This window comes from Triturus cristatus, chromosome 3_2 (assembly GCF_964204655.1).
Source record: "Triturus cristatus chromosome 3_2, aTriCri1.1, whole genome shotgun sequence".
Lineage (NCBI taxonomy): Eukaryota > Metazoa > Chordata > Amphibia > Caudata > Salamandridae > Triturus > Triturus cristatus.
Genome location: NC_140584.1, coordinates 262,395,264 through 262,415,290, shown reverse-complemented (window position 1 = coordinate 262,415,290; position 20,027 = coordinate 262,395,264). Strand labels below are relative to the sequence as shown.

Genomic DNA, 20,027 nt, shown 5'->3' with positions numbered 1-20,027 from the left:
AAGAGTTACCACTTTATTCAAATCAAGATGGCTTCATGTGTGCAATACGTTTGTCATAAGTAGGACTGTTAGCACTCTAGTTGTTCTTTAGAACACTCTGGGAAGCTGCAGTAGAACACAAAGGAATCAACTGACAGTCTCTGCCCTTGTTGGATGTACATGTTTTACTGAGAATGTCAGACTTCATTCTCACATGACTGAAAAAGATAATGTGAATTTACAGAAAATATGTTCTCAGTTTAGCTTATAGATCACCTTTCAAACCTCTGTGGGAAAAGCATGAGAAAATAGTTTTCTCTCAAAAATGATTCATAAGCTCACAGCAGAAGGCTTTTTCACATGGTAAAATCACCTTAGAACACACCACAATTCCTAAAATGAGTATGGTACCATCAACAAATGATTTATAATGTAACTAAAGTCCTAAAACCTTCTGTTAACTGCAATGCTTTTTAATGAGGTGCTATCATGTATATTGATCCCAAGATGGCTGCCAACACTTCTTGGATGAAGTACTGACAGTCAATCAGATCTCACGATGAGATGTGGGGTTAGGCTCCGCCCAGATTTATCTATCTTTTTAACTCTAATTTTCTCAGAAACTACTGAACGGATTTACACCATTTAAGCAAAAGGCACAAGTCTGAACTGAGGACTACCTCTTTGCCAAATTTGGTGTAGTTACGTTCAGCAGTTCGGGCTGTAGCTGCGTCAACAGGTCCTATGGGAAAATGCATGGGGAAAACGCATATTTGGGACCCCCCTTTTCTCTCGACCCCCGCTTGACGAATCACCGTGAAATTTTCAGGATAGGAGCGGACCGGAGCTGGCCAAAAGTTTGGAAAATTTCGCGAAGATTCATCAATCGGCACCAACGTTATTCCAAATAAAATGTTGCGGATTTCCTATGGAAAATAGGTCTTAACTATAACTACCTACTGGCGACTGCCAGTAGGTAATGTATATATATATATATATATATACAAATGCATAACCAATAAAGGCATAAAGTAATAGCAACAGATCAAGCATTTCTCACTATTAAAACATAAGCATGATTAAGACATATTAAAAACATTCATGCCAAACAGTAAAAGCATATTTTTGGTGGAAACAGGGGGACAATGGGGAGGCGGGTGGGGCAGTGAGGAATCCACAGGCAGATACTGTGTCCACCAGAAAAAGCGTTACCGAAGGTAAGTAACTTGCTCTTCTTGATAATTCTGCCTGTTGATTCATCACCTTTTGAATAGAATCCTCAAGTCGTACCTCACCCGGAGGAGGGTGCCCACCTGACTAGACCAAAAAATCTTTCAAAACAGATCGAGCAAAATAGCCATCCCTCCTGACCTCCGAATCCAATAATAATCGAATAATTTTTAGTCGAAATTATATTGAAAATAATAATTTAAAAATACTTTTATCAATAAATTTAGACAAACACTTAAAGGAAAGCTTTTATTTACAATTAATTTGAAGATATTTCATACTTTACATACTACACCAAAGTCGCGACCCCAGTAAGGCTTTTCAAAATGGCTACCACAATGCGCGCAGCCATTGTGTAGGGTGCGCGAAGGGTGTGCGACTTCTGTATAATATATTTTTTTTTTAAAAGAATGAATATAGTTTTCCTAACTAAAAATTATTCACAATTTTTTTATATATATATAGAGAGAGAGAGAGAGAGAGAGAGAGAGAAAATTAAAAAAGCATAGGATTGAGGTACATTAGACTTACAAATTTTTATTTAAAAAACCTTTGAAATTCACTGGAAAAACCATAGGTTTCAGGCACGTTATAGTTAGAAATTAGTATTTAAAAAACCATAGAAATTCACTGAAAAAACCATAGGTTTCAGGCATGTTATAGTTAGAAATTAGCATTTAAAAAAACATAGAAATTAACTGAAAAAAACATAGGTTTCAGGAACATTATAGTTAGTTGGACATTTCACTCGTACAAAACCATAAAAATTCCGGCATTATAGTTAGTTCAGCTAACTATAACTCACGCCCCCGCAATGCACTGCTGATGATGTCACATTTGAGATGTCATCAGTGATGTCATCAGTGATGTCACTGACCATGTCATGAATGATGTAATATGTGACATCATCAGCAGTGAATTGCGGGGGCGTGGGTTATAGTTAGCTGAACTAACTATAACGCCGGAATTTCTATGGTTTTGTACGAGTGAAATCTCCAACTAACTATAACGTTCCTGAAACCTATGTTTTTTTCAGTTAATATATATATATATATATATATATATATATATATATATATATATATATATATATATATATATATATAGGGGTTTTTTTTTTTTTTTTTTTTTCACAAAGTTGTTGTATTTAGTGGTTCCCAATCCTGCGATGTAGGTGCCAGCTCTGCGGCAACAGCAGCCGCAATTTATGAAAGAAGATCCTTTACAATACCCTAACTGGAGAAAACAAGGAGCAGTACACCAGGAGACTGCACAATTAATTTATGATGCACCAAAAAACAAGACAAAGCATTTCGGCGTTTTGCCTTTTTCAAGTGATTTGTTATACAGCAACTTACCTTAGAAATATCAATCAATGTGCATGGACATAGAAAACATACATTGTAACATCATGCGTTTTTTAGATCAAAGTTGTAGCGCCTCACTTCTACAATTCAATAATTATAATTCATATCTTTTAAATAGTCTGCATGATCAATTCAAGCTTGTTTCAAGAAAACAAATTAGAAGTCTCAATACATTAGAGATTAGCGCGCGGGTTGTCTGCTCGCTTGCGATGTGCAATAAAGTTATATTCAAATATTGGCTTTCTGACATTGACACTTCAAAATGCATTTCCCACGTTTTTAAATACATAAATCTGAATTAAAAACTTCTTTAGAGATGATAATAGCAAAAAAAGAAATCAGCAATAATCAAGCAATAGATGCATTAGCGCCGGTCAGTTTATAGTGAATATTGTATATATATAGTTAAAACTCTCCCATTCGTGTTTAACTGATATAGCATTAATAGCGCACATGGTCAATGCTTTAAACCAAGATATATGCCATGATTACTATGTACAAATTGGTTGGCTCAAAAAATACAGATACAAAGTGGACCTCATTCCAACCTACCTCATGAATATTAATAAGCCAGTTTGTAAATTGCAAAGCACTCCAATTGGAGGCCATCCCATGGGTGGTGACTTGCTGTGAATGCCTTTCAATAAGGTACATTTTTTGTTTAAATGAAGCTTATCTTCCTTTAAGGTGACAGGGCTCCATTTAAAGAGAAAAGGTTTTTTGTTTGAGAGTTGGCAGAGGTGCCATGGACTACTGCTTGCTCCTCAATAAACCATTTTGTGAAGGTGAACAGGTCTTAAATAGACCACTTTTCTTTCACAAATGGAGTACCATCGCAACTTGGGAAGGTCAGAAACATTTCAAAGTTTTGCATTGATATATTTGACACGATTCGATATTTAGAAGGAAGGTTATTTACAAGGAACTCCTACAACATGCCCCTTACAGATGCCAAATCAGTATCCATTCAGAATCCCATTTTAGGTGTCAGAAAAACTTTTTGTACTTCTTAAATGGGATTAGTACACAGAAAAGGAATTTTAACAGTCACAGATGCCAAATTGGTGTATTTGAGACAGTTAAAATGCTATACTATGGTCCCATATTAGTCCTTTTGTTGTGCACAGGCAGACTTCAAGTATTCCGATGTACATTGTACACCACCATTCAGCACACCCACTAAAGCAATATATATTTTGACAAGTTAAGCGGTTTCTCGAAATGCATTTTTCAAACAAGGACATCATTGGTAGGAGAGCTTTACACAGGACGGCATGATAAGATCACTTCTTCCTATTGATGCTGATCCAGAAGAGATGCAGGTAGTATGAAGACCAGTTTAGCAGAAGGACCATAAGGCTATTAGAACATTCCACCTACTAATGTTCTAAATTAAAACGGGAGTAACATGAAACCAAACATTGGCATGTTGGAGCTTCGGAATTATACTCGCCATTATAAGCCCATAGCTGCTCCATTGTCTTCAATGGAGCTCTCAACATTCCAATGTTCTAATATAGCGTTATAGCCCGCCGTAGCGGGCTATACCGGCTATTAAAGGCCCGCTCTCGCATTAAAGGCTCAAGCCGAAGGCGAGGGACTTTAACAAGGGACCGGGACTTTAATAGCCGGTATAGCCCTGCTACGAAGGGCTATAAGGCTATTAGAACATTCTGCCCCTAGAGGGCAGAATGTTCTAACAAATAAAACAAAGGCTTCTCGAAGCTCGAGGGGATTTAACCCCTTCGCTGCGGCGGAAATTCCGCCGCAGCGCTGGGGTGTGCGGGGGGGCAGCGCGGTGGCCCGGTGCTCATGACGGAGCCACGCCGTCATGAGCCACGGTTGGGCTGTGCTCATGACGGAGTGGTTCCGTCATGACTCCGCCCACAGCGCTAATCGCCCGCACAGGCGGGGAATTAGCGCCGCGTGGGCTCACGGCCGCCAACGGCCGCAGCATGACGGAACCACTCCGTCATGAGCACACGGCAACCGTGGCTCATGACGGCGTGGTTCCGTCATGAGCACGGAAGGAGTTAAATCCCCTCGAGCTCTGAGAGGCCTTGTAAAACATTGGAATGTTGCTCTGCGGGCCTTTACCGGCCCGTAGAAGCAGGGAGCACTCCATTGTCTTCAATGGAGCTCTCAACATTCCAATGCTCAACTTCTGATGAGGCATTGTAGCACTTTATGGCGAGTAGCACACTACTTAGGGACCACTATATTAGTGGTTAGTTTAGTATTTCTTTGGTTAGTGGTTTTAGTCCTGCGTTCTTAAAGCTGACTCTTCTCTACATTATAAAGGTATGATTGAAGGTCCATGAAACTGTTGATAGTTGTTCTTATATCTCTTTAAGTCTTCATTTATCCTAAATGCTTTCTTTTTCTTTATGGGCTGCTTTAGCATTTTTAGACAAAGTATTTTGTCAAAGGTTGTGGATATCCAATCTAAAGTTTATCTACAGAGTTTATTGTCTTTGGTTACGTGCATGTAATTTGTTGCGCTTCCAGGTATTCCATATTCAACTTGTTCCAAAGTCTGCAGGAAGTCTTCAAAGGATGGTGAGTTAGCTGATATTTTTGGAGGTAATGCTATCCCAGAAGGAGATTAGGTAGTGATAGGTCCAAGTGGCTGGAGAGTTTCCAGCGAGTCTAATAACATCTGGTTTGCAGAAAACAGGGTCTTCTGCATGACCTGCTGTGTGGGTCAGCCTGGTGACAATCTGTATTATGTTGTCTGTGGTCAAACTTGATAAGATTCCATTTGATTGAGGAATTATGGGAATGCCAAAACAGATGTTTACATCACCCAGGAATCATAGGTAAGAGTGAATGTTGGGCATGTCTGATATTGTGTCTATGAAGACATCTGTTAAAGATCCATTATTGGAAGCGGATCCATATCTGGAGGAAATTGCAGGTGAAGGTAGAACTAGGTACACTCCTAACAAGAAGTCCTCTACAACATTGCATTACAATATTGTCTATGTTTGTGTCTGTTCTGCTTTCCTTGAATACAGTTGCTACTACTACTCCTTTCTTTCCTTGGCTAATATGAGTGATGCATCAATATCCCAGTGGGATTGCTTTCTGTAGTGATGGAGGCATTTCCCCTACCAACTGTGTTCCTGCTCTGAATAGTAGGTCTGGCTTTGAGCCAGATAATAGGTGAAAGATCGTGTGATTGTTTCTGCTCATTGAGCATTGAACAGCATACTACTGAGATGCTGTACAGTGTATTTACGGAACAATAGCGATGGGGCCGTATTGCCAAATGTACGTTCATTCGTTGCCAATATGGATTTGTCATGGTTGATGGGTAAGTGTCCTTCTTCATGTGAACTTGAGTGTAATGTAACCACTTGAGTGGCTGAGGGGTTCATGGATAGCTTGACATTGAGTTCTCCTGTATTAGGGCTGTCACTGTAGCTCTCAAACAGACTTGATAAAGGTTTTTTTTAAGGATCGTTGCGAGAGGGTGAGTAAGAATCTTTGTCTGCCTGTAAGATAGCTATTGGTGGACGGGTGGGGTTTGAGGGTATACTGTGACAAAGTTGAGAGCTTTTGTGTTGGAGGTACGGTCATGTATAGCTTGCAATGGAGTAAGGGTTTGTGTTGGTATATTTAATGAAGAGGAGTTATGAGCCAGGGGTGCGGCAGTGTAAGGGTCTGACTTTAATACTCTGACAGCTGCAATTGAAGATAGGAAGATTGGAGGAGGATATGAGTATGACTAAGATGAGGGATGTAGCTGATTTGTAGGAGGGTGAGAGGTGGTGTGCTGTTTGATGGGAGTGTAGGATGGAGGGTGTGATTGTGACTGAGGACTGGTAAGAGGACGGTTGGTAGGAGTTTGGTTGTGATGTAGGTGGGATAAATAGTATTATGCTGTTTGGGAGAGGCTGGTTTAGAGATTGGGTCTCTCAATGTGTGTGTTAGATAAGATATATGCTCATTTTTGGTTGTGGAGTTGGAGGTTTTGACTTTTCAAGCTTAAAGATGTCTGTGGTGAAAGTGCTATGTTCTTGCTTGTAGTATTTGAAACTGGAATTGATCATGGAAAAAAGGTGGAGTGGTAAGAATGACGGGCAGTGATATTTTAGGTAGAGGAATAAAGGGCAACAATGGGTGTAGGATTGAGATGCACCAAGTGGGTAGTGTTGTGTGGAAGGGAGGGCTGAATAAGATATGGGCAGCAGAGGCAGAGTATGGTGAAGTAGTGGGGTAAGAATGATTCGATAGTGTTATAGACTGCATGAGTGACTGTACCAACACGCGAGGGTAGGAGGGGTCAATGGGAGTGGATGGGAGCATTTAAGCATAGGATGGGGTAATTGGATGCCTTGTGAAAAGTAATTGATAGGGAAAGATGTCCTAAGGGGAGGGTTAGGAGTGTGCTGTGAGTGCTATCCTGAATTTTGAGGTAATGAAATCAGAAAACTCTTGTAATATCCAGCCTAAACTGCACTGCACGGTATCGCATATGCAGGGTAGAGTTTCACTGCACTAATTTCCAGCAGGACTTGACAGGAGCCCTTTAGTCCAACAGCCAGCTATAAGCATGCACTTTCCACAACTTTTAGATTCTAGAAGGCTTCCCTAGTCGAGGACACCCTACAGATGTCTCTGGGTTCATATCCTCAGTGACCTGCCTGAAGTGAACATGGGTGCACGGCTCACTGATAAAAGAGGGGCATTCCTAATGCGCTTGCCACTTTTAGGAGCTGTGTGTGTCAGGACACTGCTTGCTATCAGGGAGGGTCCTCGGGCCACACAAACACCAAGTGATGTTTGACTGGCGTACAGTTAACTGTGCACACAAGCTGGCAGGGCTTGGGAGGGGATAGGCGGGAAAGGAGGGAACGGGTTAGGGTCACGGTGGAATGAGAACAGCTATTTTAAATATCACAGAGCCTTTTAAAGGACCCAGTGCTCTGCGCCCTGCTGCTGGTCCAAGCACAGTGTGTGCCTTTCACACACCTGGTCCACTCTGCATTTCACTCTGCCTGTGACATTACTCCTGCATCCCTTTCTAAATTACCCTTCATCCTTGCGGGGCAGGGGTGGTGCCTTGTTAAGTGACTGCAGCGGCAGAGCCTGCATGCATAGTGCCCACACGTCGCCGCTTGCGTGGTCTCGTGGCAGCGTGTACCCTGCAGGAGGCTCGAGGGGCCCCGCCCTCCCTGCTCCAGTCAAGGAGTGAACCGAAAACGGGCCCTTTAGCCCCAGGGCTGCAGGAGAAGACCAACGTGCACGCCACACACAGGCTCAGTGTTAACTTATTTTACAAAGTTTCCATGTTGATGACCGTCAGCGTTTTTTCCAAGGAATAAGAACATGCAAACCCCCTAAGCACAGAGCACTTCAGTAGTACTTGCACACTCTTGCACCACAGCTCCATCAGTGTCATCAGCACCTCGTCACAGGCCCCAGAGAACGTGTTCACAGCAGAAACATTAACAAGGCTGACGGCCACAGTCGAGCCCTGTATTCTCAGACAGCGCCATGCACGGTGGTCTTTGGAAGAGGCACTAGTGCCGCTTTAGAGTGAACCCATGCAGACTGGCACAACAGCAGGGGAAGTGTTTCTAGCCCCATCCATCGACAGTACCCTTAACCCAGCCTACTGCAGCATATTCCATCTCTGCTTCTCCCATAAGACCCATAAGTGAAACGTATCTGCTGTGCGTGGCAGGTGCTGTGGAGCTCGCTTTCCTGCCGTAAGGACTTTTGCACCCCACCCCCTTCCCCATTGCATCTTCTTCACACCTAACACCGCACCCCACCCCCTTCCCCATTGCATCTTCTTCACACCTAACACCGCACCCCACCCCCTTCCCCATTGCATCTTCTTCACACCTAACACCGGGGCTTCGCCACCTGTTTGTGCGTTTGCCAGGATCTCGGAGGGCAGTGCCCACGGGAGCTTGGAGGAGACAACCTGTAGCTGAATGAATTTTTGAAACAAGGAAGACATGCGTAGACATTGTTTCCCTGGAGACTGCCTCCTCTAGGGGTTCCCTCTTCTCATGAGTGCCTAGAGATGAAAATGTCAGATCCTTAAACAGGATCTGGTGGCTCAACTAATACATCCACCCCAGAAATCCGTGTTTAACCCCATCGACCCAGATTAAAATCTTGGCACGCCTGCTCAGCATTTCATCTTTCCAAGAGGGATAAAATGAGGACCATTGAGTTGAGCAACAGTTTTCTGTCAGCACCAAGAGACACTCTTGAGGATTAGCATTGCTCTTTACAAATGTACACATGTTAAGTTGAGTTAGGGCATGCATACACCTATGCACAAAAGTTAACACCACACTAAACCACAGCCACAATCATAGCTAAACCAAAGCAAACTTTGATGTCTTGTTCTACTACGGTCCATGCTATGATTGTGTAATTTGAAATTTGTGACATCATGTAATCAGATAGATAGTGATAAATAAATGGAAATATTTTAGTAATATTTTAAAAAAGAGACTTTTTTATTTGTACATTTTTCATTAAAATTATTTTCTGCTTTTAACTTTTTACTTTTATTTTTTTTAAAGTAGGCATGGTGTTATATTATGATATTTTTAATGTTATTGTTATGCTATTGTTGTCTAGGATTTCATTATTTCGATTTTATTATGATTTTATTATTTGGATAATTATTATTGGTTTTTTTGGTCCTAGGTGTAATTGATGTTATGTAAGTAATAGTTTATAAAAAATATTAACATTGTTGATAAATGTCAATAATATTTCATGATAGATAGATAGATAGATAGATAGATAGATAGATAGATAGATAGATAGATAGATAGATAGATAGATAGATAGATAGATAGATAGATAGATAGATAGATAGATATGACCCCCTAAAAGTCCAAAATTATATCCAAGGTGGCTACGTTTGGAGTGGGAATAGGTAAATATGATACACCCAAAATGAAGCACTTTCCCCAGTGTGGTAAAGTATGAATTGGGAGAAATAAATTTTACCTATGCAAAATCCAACACTTTCCCCAATGTGGGTAAGTTTTGACTGGGAGTACTTCTGACCGTCCCAAAGTCCAACTCTTTCCCCAATTTGGCTATCTTTAGAGTTGGAATAGTAAATCTAACCACCTCAAAGTCCAACACTTTCCACAATGTGGCAAGGTTTAGAGTGGGAATAGTAAATATGGCAACCACAAGGCCCAACACTTTCCCCTAATGTGGTTAAGTTGAGATAGGGAGTAGTACATTTTCTTCCCCCACAAAAGTCCAACATATTTCCCAATGATGCTAAGTTGTGAGTGCGGTTAGGAAATAAGTCCCCTTGCATAGTCAGACACTTTGCCCAATGTGGTTAAGTTTGGAGTGGGAATGGTAAATCTGACTTCCTCAAAGTCCAACACTTCCCCAATGCAGTCAAGTTTGGAGTGGGAATGGTAAATCTGACTCCCTCAAAGTCCAACACTTTGCCCAATGTAGCTGGGTTTGGAGTGTGAAGAGTAAATCTGACACCACAAAGTGCAACATTGTCCACCATGGGATGAGGTTTGGAGTGGGAATAGTTAATGTAACCCTCTCAAAGTCCAACACTTTCTCCAATGCAGTTAAGTATGTAGTATGAATAGTATATATGACCCTCCCAAAGTCTAACACTTTACCCAATGTGCTATCTTTTGGAGTGGAAATAATAAATCTCTTATAGACAAATGATTCCAAGATGGCCGCCCTGCATAGGCACACAAATTCAGCAGCCATCCCGAGATTCTTTCAGTTTATTCTTAATTTAAATTTAAAAAAGCAACAGAAAGAGGAAGGAGAGGGAATCTCTAGAGAGCAATACGAGGCCAGTAGGTGGTGGAAGAGATAACAGCATGGGGATAGAGGGACAAAAACAAGCGAACTGGAATTAGAGTGTAGATGCCAGTCCTTTATAAAAAAGATTTACAACAAACATGCATAAAAAGCAGGGGGTATGTGGATTGAAGGTGAGGTGCGACTGAGCAGGGACACAAAAGTGAGCACCCAGATAGCGATGTACAGCTGTTGGGGTTTAATAAAAAATAAGTTAATTAAAAAAATAGAGCATCAGTAAGGGGTTAGAGAGTAAGGAAAGCGACCCACTCAGCAAAGTGTAGCAAAGTAAAGTAAAAAATGTAATCCCCCGTAAGTCAGTAGTGAAGGCATACAAGTCAGCCAATCAAAATGACGGTAAAGAAACTATGCCCCAGGGTGGGACAATCAGAAGAATAAAGAAGAAAGCCATTGAATAAGGAACAGGGAAATAAGATATACAAGAAAGCCATCCAATCATGAGCAAGGGGCTGACTCTAATCACACTCTTTGTACATTGTACTGTAAACAATAGATCTTGAACAGCAGATAGCTAAATCTGTCGGTCAAGGGCGTGACCTAAAAATGAGCAGGAAGTGGGATGAGGAGGTGGAGGAAAGTGAGGGAGGAAATAGGAGGAGAGGTGAAAGAAAACGGTAAACAAATTATGAGAAGGGGTCTTCTGAGAGAAAGAGAAGAGCTAAAACAAGGGCCAATACCGCAGCTGGTAAGGGAGTGGGATAGGAAAAAGGGAGGATTTATGTAATACTTTAAGAAACACAAACCTGTAGAAGATAAAAGAAGTTCATTCTTGAAGATTTCCAGGAAAGATGTGAGGAGAAATGAATTTTCAAAACTGAAATTCTAGTAGCAGTTTATTTTTCTCACAGAATATATACAATCTATGTGCATTCTTTCCAAATCGTCAAAGAGCATATACATCCCAACACAAGACCCTGTAGCTTTCCAGAAGTTTGGCAACTTACCTATTTTGTAGTAGCCATGAAGAGAAACACCATTCTCTTTTACATTGGCCACTTCTAGAGATTGGTCCACCAGAAGCAGGATACTCATCGCCTGTGGGAACAGAAAAGGTAATCAGTGGATACATAAAATGTGGCACAATATATCCTTCTAAGTCATTGTTACTGACTGCATCATAAATAAGGAAACTGTAACACACCAGCTTGACAGGAAATGATACACAGGGCACTACGTTAGTTCCTCAACAGATTTTACTTCCTGGTTGTAGGATACAGACAGAGTCAGGTAAAATCCCACCAGCAACCAGATGTTATGCAGTCAGTCTCCAGACCGGTACTGAGACCAGGACGAATGTCTCTCCTGAAACACACGCAGTGCATTTATATCTCCGTCCATTCCAGGCTCTAGCTCACACACTCAGGTACTGCACACATGATCCCATGAAGCTCTTTCCATTCATATAACACACACAAGTATTATCGCACCAATATGTACTCTCAAAGAGCATGCCACATATCTCTACCATCCAAAATGAAGACAAAGGCAGAATCTCTACCCTTAGGAGTCACAGAAGTCCTACCGTTAAGTCATCATGCACTCAAGGAAGCAAAGCGTTTGTATGAGAAACAGCAGCACACTCCACAAACAATGTGCCTCAACACACTCCGGGGCGACACTACCAGGAAGGAGCCCAGGACCCCTCAGTTGTATCTCAATATATCCATGAAACATTCGCTCAAATGAAGAACCATAGATAGAGATTTACTAGGACTCCATACACCAAGGATATCACTAATTGGCATGTGAACCTCAGAACTCATAGCAGGGCATCACAACGGTAATGACTACTCTTAGAAGGCACTGTAGCCTCTGTCCCTTAAACCATAACATCTTCAATACATGCAAATACACTAAGTGCATGCCACATGAAGCACAGGTTGGAAACATAACAATTCACATTCAAACACAGTCCTGTGATCCTCAATAAATCCTGATTTGGACCCACAGTATGACATCACATTCTGTTGACCACAAGGTCTTACTTACCCACCTGATACCTCTCGAGCAAAAAAAAGGAAACCTCCAGATCTCAACCAGATCCTTCTTCCTCACTAATAAGCTGATGACACCCAATTACACCTTAAAGCGCTACTGACTAAGAAAATGTATTACCTCACATCCTGCAGCGTAGTTCTTCCAAGCTGGATGTCTGCATTGTATCTTAAGTTTAGGCCAACAAAAATATATGTCTTCCTAAGCACTTGGGCCACTTCTCTAGGTGAGGCCCAGCAATGGGAACCCGGATGTGTTCTCATTGGCTTTCATCCTCTGCTACATCCCTGAGCTTTCTCCTCGAACCCTTTCAGTCACTCATATATCACTTTAGAAACAAAGCCCAAACCGTGTGCTTAAAGATCACATGACTGTTGAAATCCAAGCTGTATCTCTCCTACAAACCTCAGGGCCACCGTCCAGGGTCTCATTTTCTCACATACTGATCGAGAAAATGCACTACTCACCGGTCTCTTAGAGTCCTCATTGACGCCATCTAAAGCCGTACCTCTTGCAACAATCATTAGAGGTCATTTCCTCCTTCTTTGTGTGCTGCAGAAGGCAGCACACATAGAAAGAGGAAAAAAACAGAGGAAAAATTAATTCATTTCTCCTCGTTGTGCCACCCTATGCCTCCCCTGGTGAGGCGTAGCATTCAGAAGCATTGCCAGATTGATGATTTCTTGTAAATCTGGCAATGTGTCTGGTTCCATGTGAATTGCGTGGAAACACTCACAGCAACACTCATGGAACGCCCCTTTCACGCAAAGTGCTGCGTGTAAAGGAGCCATATTTACTAGGACAGGAAAAGCCACGCAAGGTGGCTTTCCCTGTCCTTGTAAATATGGGGCAGAAAAATGCGCTACCAGTGCGTCACAAAATACGATGCACTGGCAGCGCAAGGGGCTTGTAAATTTGCCCCTTGGACTCTATCTAGGTTTCTGCATACTTCCCTCTTGCTAATCGCGATCATGGCACCATGAATAAGAATATGCAGACCAGCAGTATGTTTGCGTGCATGTGCAGCCTCAGTCCAGACAGTGCCCGGCAATCCCTGAAGACATCTGTTAGAAATGGGGGTTGGCAAAGTGCCCAAAGCATCTAAGCCAGCAAAAACGAAATCCAGCACAGCATCAAAAATACAGGAGATAGAGGCAAAGAGTCAGGGGAAACCACGCCAAAGATGCCAAGTCTAACAATGTCCGTCTTTCCTTTATTGGAAGGAAGCTAGCACTAGTGGGTTAGGACACTGTTTCCCTCTACCACACCAAGCAGTAGGCAATATCTCCAACCCCGCATTCGGACAGACTGTCTGTACCCGGCTGTGTCTTGTAGGCCTGGGAGAAATTTGACACAAGGATGCATTTCATGCTTAAAAAATGCAAAAACGTAATGGTCTTCATCAAAAGCCACTTGCGTTCTGTTTGTTCAAATTTTTCCCATGCTCCTGCAATAGGATTTTTACCCAAACGAAATCTCAATTATACGATGTGGCATAATGGCATAATCTAAGCATTTCCATACATTTTACACGAGATTATGCTGGCAACCACAACATTTTACCCTTACGTAGTTGTTTTGCTCTTAGTTCTTGGGTCCTTCTGACTATTAAAGGAATATCCCAAAATAGGGTAATATCCCATATGCATGGTACAGAGGGTTTCCGACTTGGAAGTCATATATAGGGCAGGTTTGCTGTTTGTGATAGTTACTAGGAAGAGAGTGCAAACGTGTACGGCCCTAATCTGTCTCTCTTACTCCTGCCCCTCCGTGTGTAAGTGCTGTGTGTGCATAATGGTACGTCCCACACACCATTCAATGCATGACCATGGCCAATTTTAAAATAAAACTCATACCCACCGCCAGAATTCTATCTAACAGAAATATGCCTAAACACATTGACATTTTTTTTTTTAAATGATGAAAATCACAAAATTAAAAACTGTCCGATGGAACTGATCAGTGGAAAAGTTTTAAAGCAAGACCAGTAGAGTGCGAAGCTGAAAAGGCAAAAATAAGGGGAGTGCTGACAGCAGAACGGATAAACACGTTGGTTGGTGCAAAAGTGTGTTCCAGCATCCAGTGAGCACAGACCTGCCACACCTGCAAGTCTGTGGGGGAGGATGACCGTTGGGCAGATGCGTCACACAGATAATGTTCCGCTCAATAACGGCTGGAGCTAAAAATAAAATTATTATTCCAGCGCCTCAAAACAAATACAAAATACTCCCCAAGTGTTGTGATGGCCTTTTTTTCTACCTTAAAACAATGTATTGAATTCCGTGACATTCGCCTTTTTAAACTGTTCGTAATTCCAGCTATTAACACATTTTAATTAAAGTGAAGTGATTTTTACAGAGAAAGAATGTGAGACAAATATAAATAACGTGATTAGGCAACAGTTATAGTCAACAACATTGAAAATCGGTTCTCCTTAACAAACGTGTCCCTCCCTTCACAGATTGTGAAAATAGTGGACAAACTTGCAGAAATAGCAACAGTTATTCCAAATTTTCCATTAAACATTATTTTCTTAGAAACTTTAGCAGTCCAAACATACAAGCCCAGTCCTTTTTAAAACAACGAAACGATAATAAAAATTGTTAAAAACGAAGGGGCAGATTTATGAGGGACTTGCGCCCCTTTTACGCCGCGGTTGCGTCACTTTTGTGACGCAGCGGCGGCGTAAACCCTGCGCCATGTTGCGCCCCATTTACATCGTGACGCATCTATGGAGATGCGTCACGGTGTAAAGCCCTGCGCCACATGAAACCTGCGTCAGGTTTCATGTGGGCGTTTCTACTCAGGGGGGGCGTTCCGTCGCAGGAACGCCCCTGAAAAGTGACACAGTGAAATCTATAAGATTTCACTGAGTCACTTTCCCAACGCTGATGCGTCAAAACCCTGCGCCTGCTTGAAGCAGGCGTAAGGCTTGACGCACCATGTTAGGGATAGGGTAGGTTGGAACAGTGCTGGAGTTGCGTCGCGCTTGCGACGCAACTTCAGCACTGCGCCAACCTTACGCCGGCAGATGCGTCACGTATCTGCTTTTCCTTGCGCCACGATGCACCGCATTGTAAATGCGGCGCATCTGCGGTGGCGCAAGGGCAAACTTGCGTGACACATCTTCCCTGGCGCATCCATGCTGATTTGCAGGGATGCGCCAGGGAACATAAATCTACCCCTAAGCTTTTTACTTTGCCTCTCTCTTTACCACACCCTTCGGTCTTTCCCACCACTCTCCATTTTGTACATTTCCTTCTCACTATGTCGCTCTCTACCTCTCTGCCGCACTCAATAACATTAGCTATATCTCTGGCTCTCTTTCTCTACCTACCTCTTCTTTTTTCTACCTTTCTGTATATTTCTTTCTAGAAATCTCATTTTTCTCTCTTCACATTATTTCTCTCCCAACCTCACCTATCTCTCCTTAGCTGAGGTATGTCTCTACCCCTCTTCTCCCTCTGCTTCACCTCTCTCGCTATACCATTATCTTTACATATGAGTCCTTCTGCCTCCTGCCCAGGGTCGGACTGGCATAGAGGTCAATGAGGCAGTGCCCGATGGGCTGGTCTGACAGGTCAGTGTGTGGGTCGGTTTTGGGGCTGTTTGTGGTCCTGTTTTATGGACTGCTGAGCCCGTTTAATTGTTGATCTCCATGATAATATTATATTATTGTCTGCAGCGAGCTCAAATCCATGCAGTCTCTCATAACTTGCAAAACCCTTATGCAGTGTGACTTTACAAATTCACAACTGCCCCTATGTGCACACATGGATTACCCTAATTCACTAATGGAGGCCACTTTTATTTTGGTGTCTAGGTCAATTTTCTGTCCCAGTCCGACCCTGCTCCTGCCCCCTCGAATTCCCCTTAGTCAGCAGAGCAGGAGCTCGATATCTAGCCAGAGAGGTGTTCACATAGAGAGAGGGGGAGGGACAAGTCTGGGGAACAAAATTAAGGAGACAATTGTAAGATGTCATCGGTGGAATGGTAAAAAGCCTTGGAGCAGTTCTCAGATATTCCAAGCTGCAGCAAGAATGTCAGTTGTGAAATGGGGGTGATTTGTGATCTTTTGGTACTTTTTGGTTGTCAGACGCAGCTTGAGCTCCCGGATATTTTTGAGTGCTGATGTTCTCAAAAATTGAATGTACAATTCAATATTGTTTGGCATCATGAGGATTTCATTTAAGTGAAAATGTGTAATAAATGCATAGTTGTTATGAACAGGGGTCCTCAAAATACGCCTTACTCAGGGCCTCAAAAAACCTTCACATAGGGAGCCAAAATGTAAAAAAGGATGTCCTGGACTTTTTTTTTTTAAATGTTCCAGTCCATGGCTTTGCTGTAGGATTTACATGGAGATTGGCAGTGTAGCTCATTGGGATAAGAGTTCCTTCTGACTTCCCCACGCAGGAGCCACTCAAGAATAAGATTTGTTCTGCAAGAATTCCAGTTAAACATAAATTAACAAATTTTGCACACACCCTTAAAATGGGAAGTTAAATCTCGGGCACAGAAAAGTTTAATGTTAGTCATTTAATTAATGAAATGCAAACTATTTCCCCCAATAATGCTATGTATTCAAAAAATCAATATGTACCTGGCCAATCGTCAAACAAACAATGCAATACTTAATCACTTAAGTGACACATCGCTTTGTGAGACAAATACTTGGACATAGCACTAGCTCATCTACAGATTTTCAAAAGATGCATTGCTTTTGGCATTTCCTTTCTTGTGATGTGATTATCTTGCAAGAGAGAGCCTGGTCATTAATTGAAACTCCCTCGCTCCAGCAGGGACTCGGGCAGCTCTGGGAGATTCCTTGCATGACCAGGATAAGCTAAACAATAGAAGGATAAAGCACCACCCACATTCATGAAAACCAGTCTAATCTCACACAGGACTTGAATTTCAGGTTTTCACGTTTGGCAGTAAACACCACACATCTGCAATTTTTCCCAGATGCAATTTGCCTGGAAACACTGTAATTTGTTACACATTGTCTCTCCTTCCACACCCCCATCAGATATCTTCGCTCCGCCCAACTGGCCCTGGCCACCATCCCACGGATCCACAAGACCACGGCTGGTGGAAGATCCGTCTCCTACCTCACTGCTAAGACCTGGAACTCCCTGTCTCTGCACCTCAGGCAATCAACATCGCTGCCCGAATTCAGGAAGGACCTCAAGAACTGGCTCTTCGACTGAACCGCAGACAGAGCCCCACTCCACCCCCCCACCCGCCCAGCACTTTGAGACCCTCACGGGTGAGTAGTTGTGCTTTATAAATCCCTGATTGATTAACTGAATGTCTAGTTTGACATGTTATGCCTCATTCCAACCTGTGGAACTCACAGTGGATGGGCAATACTACACCCAGTAAATAGTGAAACTTACAGTATTGGTATTTTTCCAGTAATGCAACCAAAATACCTGTGTCCATCACACCATGGCGGGTGGGTGCTCTTTCACGGTTCTTGCTCCTACTACCAGTACACCAGAGGTAAACACTGTGCCTATGTGAGAGCAGGACATTAAAGCCAGACCTGTTGGCATTGCCCAGGCTTGTTCACACTTGAAGCTCTGAGTGTTAGATGGCACACTGCTTACTGAAATTATGAACATCTTCAAACCACAGTGAAATAACAAGAAGCGTGCGGGGTGGTGGCCCGCTTGGCGGTTGCGGCTCACAGGAGCCATGCAGCTGGACGACAGACACAAGAAGGCACATCAGTGCAGTTTTTACTCATGTGGAACAAAACATGCTCTTAACAACAAGTGAGATCTCTGGCTGGACGGTAATATGTCATACTGACAGCTGTTTTTTAAACTTGCTGTTGCTATATTTATAGCCATGTGACTTCCATCATGTGACTTCTAGCTATGCTACGGTTCAAAAGAGCAACAGTTAACTTACTTGTTCCCCCTCTTTCGCCCCAGCATTTTGCATCTTCACTCTTGGTGATAACTTAAAACGACTGCTCGACTGGATTTTGAGCCACATGAGTGGATGTGGCAAAACAGTGCGTTTGTTTCCTTAGAGTCTTGTTCCATAAACAGAGTGGCATTGAACCATGTATGGCATTTCACGACTTTTCCTGATAGCCGGTGACATTACAGATGGTTATGGGTTCAAACGGAAGTGAGGGTATCTTATACTAAAGTGTTTCCCTGGCTTGAAGCAATCATAAAGCTGTCTGAAGCCAGACATGAGTCTTAACAATTTCTTAAGTGAAAAACATAGTTATCCAATTGTAGTAAGAGTCTCTTAAGCCAGAAAACAACCCCTCAGTAAACAAGGCACTTACTGTGTGACTTAAGGCACTCGTAAAATGTGAGACTGTCTTAAGTGAGGGAAAAACTTTAGCATATCAGGCGCTTGGCATTTGTGAATTGTCATCTTCCATATATTTTGCGTTCAGTCTTTTCTTGGTACATTCACAGTCGTATATTAGCCAATGTCTTCACGACTGACAAAGAAAGAAACATGTATGGGTTAAGCTATGCTGCTATAAAAATTGTATCCTTTATCAAGCCAGTGTTAATATAAAACTGATATAAGGGCTTGGTTGCTTAACTGGCATTCCAGATATCCAAATTCGATTGTCAGCTGATCCCCAGTCTATTTAATTCTGGATAAATCAATAAATTCCTTTGTGCCTTCGGTTGTAAAATTGTGTAACCATAGGATGTAAAAAACGTACCATGTGCCATATGGTATATGGTTGTTAACCTGGTGTCTGCCAACTGTTTAGAAAATGAAATAATATTAGCAGAATAATAAAGTATATATACTAAAAAAAAATAGAAACCAAATTACAATTTTAAAACACAGTAAATGGGGCGGAATTTGAAAATGGAGCCTAAAGTTGATATACTAAGCTTGACTCATGGGACCAGTACAAGTGCAGCAAACTGAATGTGGCATGGGCGATTGGTGCCCTCAATTGAGGCACTGGTATGTACCGTTAAAAAGAGGGCATGCACTAGGACCAAAAAAGGACCAATTTTAGCTACAGTATAGCATATCAGTTCGTCTTTTCGAACTAAAGCTACATTTTGTAACGCTCCAAACTTTACAATCTGATTTAAATGTCGAATTTTGATAATTTTTTTGTTTGCGAATTCAATAAAATATTTCTGAATTTGAGTTATCATTTGTTGTGTACATTTTAGTGTAATATTTTGAGGTCCAAATCATAGAAAATACTGAGGTAGGGGGTCCCCGTCTCCCAGCAAAGATTCAGTGGGGGTGCACAGACGTTGAAAGATTGAGAACCGCTGTGCTACATCCCTAATTACATGTTTCCTCCCCTGGCATCTGAAATGTGGCATGAACAGGACCCCAGACTTAATACTACTCTGTGTACAGCTCCTGCTCTGAGGATCCTGATGCAATAAAATGATCTCCTGCGTTCTGCTGACATCTGTTAGTTAGGCTCGCACTACAGCAATTAGAATACAGAGTAATTTATTATAACATAACTCGGAAATAACCTGGTTGCCGCCTTCTTATGTCAGGTGCTTTTCCTGTTAACCTTAGACTGAAGGACGCGGGGTTTCATAAGTATGCAGCCAGCAAAGGGGATGTACTGCT

At 42.2% G+C, this 20,027-nt stretch overlaps 1 protein-coding gene across 4 annotated transcripts in view; it reads right to left on the bottom strand.

Annotated features, from left to right (window-relative positions):
- The window catches only part of LOC146857087 (lysosomal-associated transmembrane protein 5-like), a 153,930-nt gene that overhangs the window by 97,612 nt on the left and 36,291 nt on the right, over window positions 1-20,027 (bottom strand). For all 4 annotated transcript variants that reach the window (XM_085647588.1, XM_085647589.1, XM_085647590.1 and 1 more), the window contains one exon: window positions 11,375-11,465. In XM_085647588.1, coding sequence (XP_085503714.1) covers window positions 11,375-11,465 — 91 coding nt within the window. The remainder of the gene's footprint in view (window positions 1-11,374; window positions 11,466-20,027) is intronic.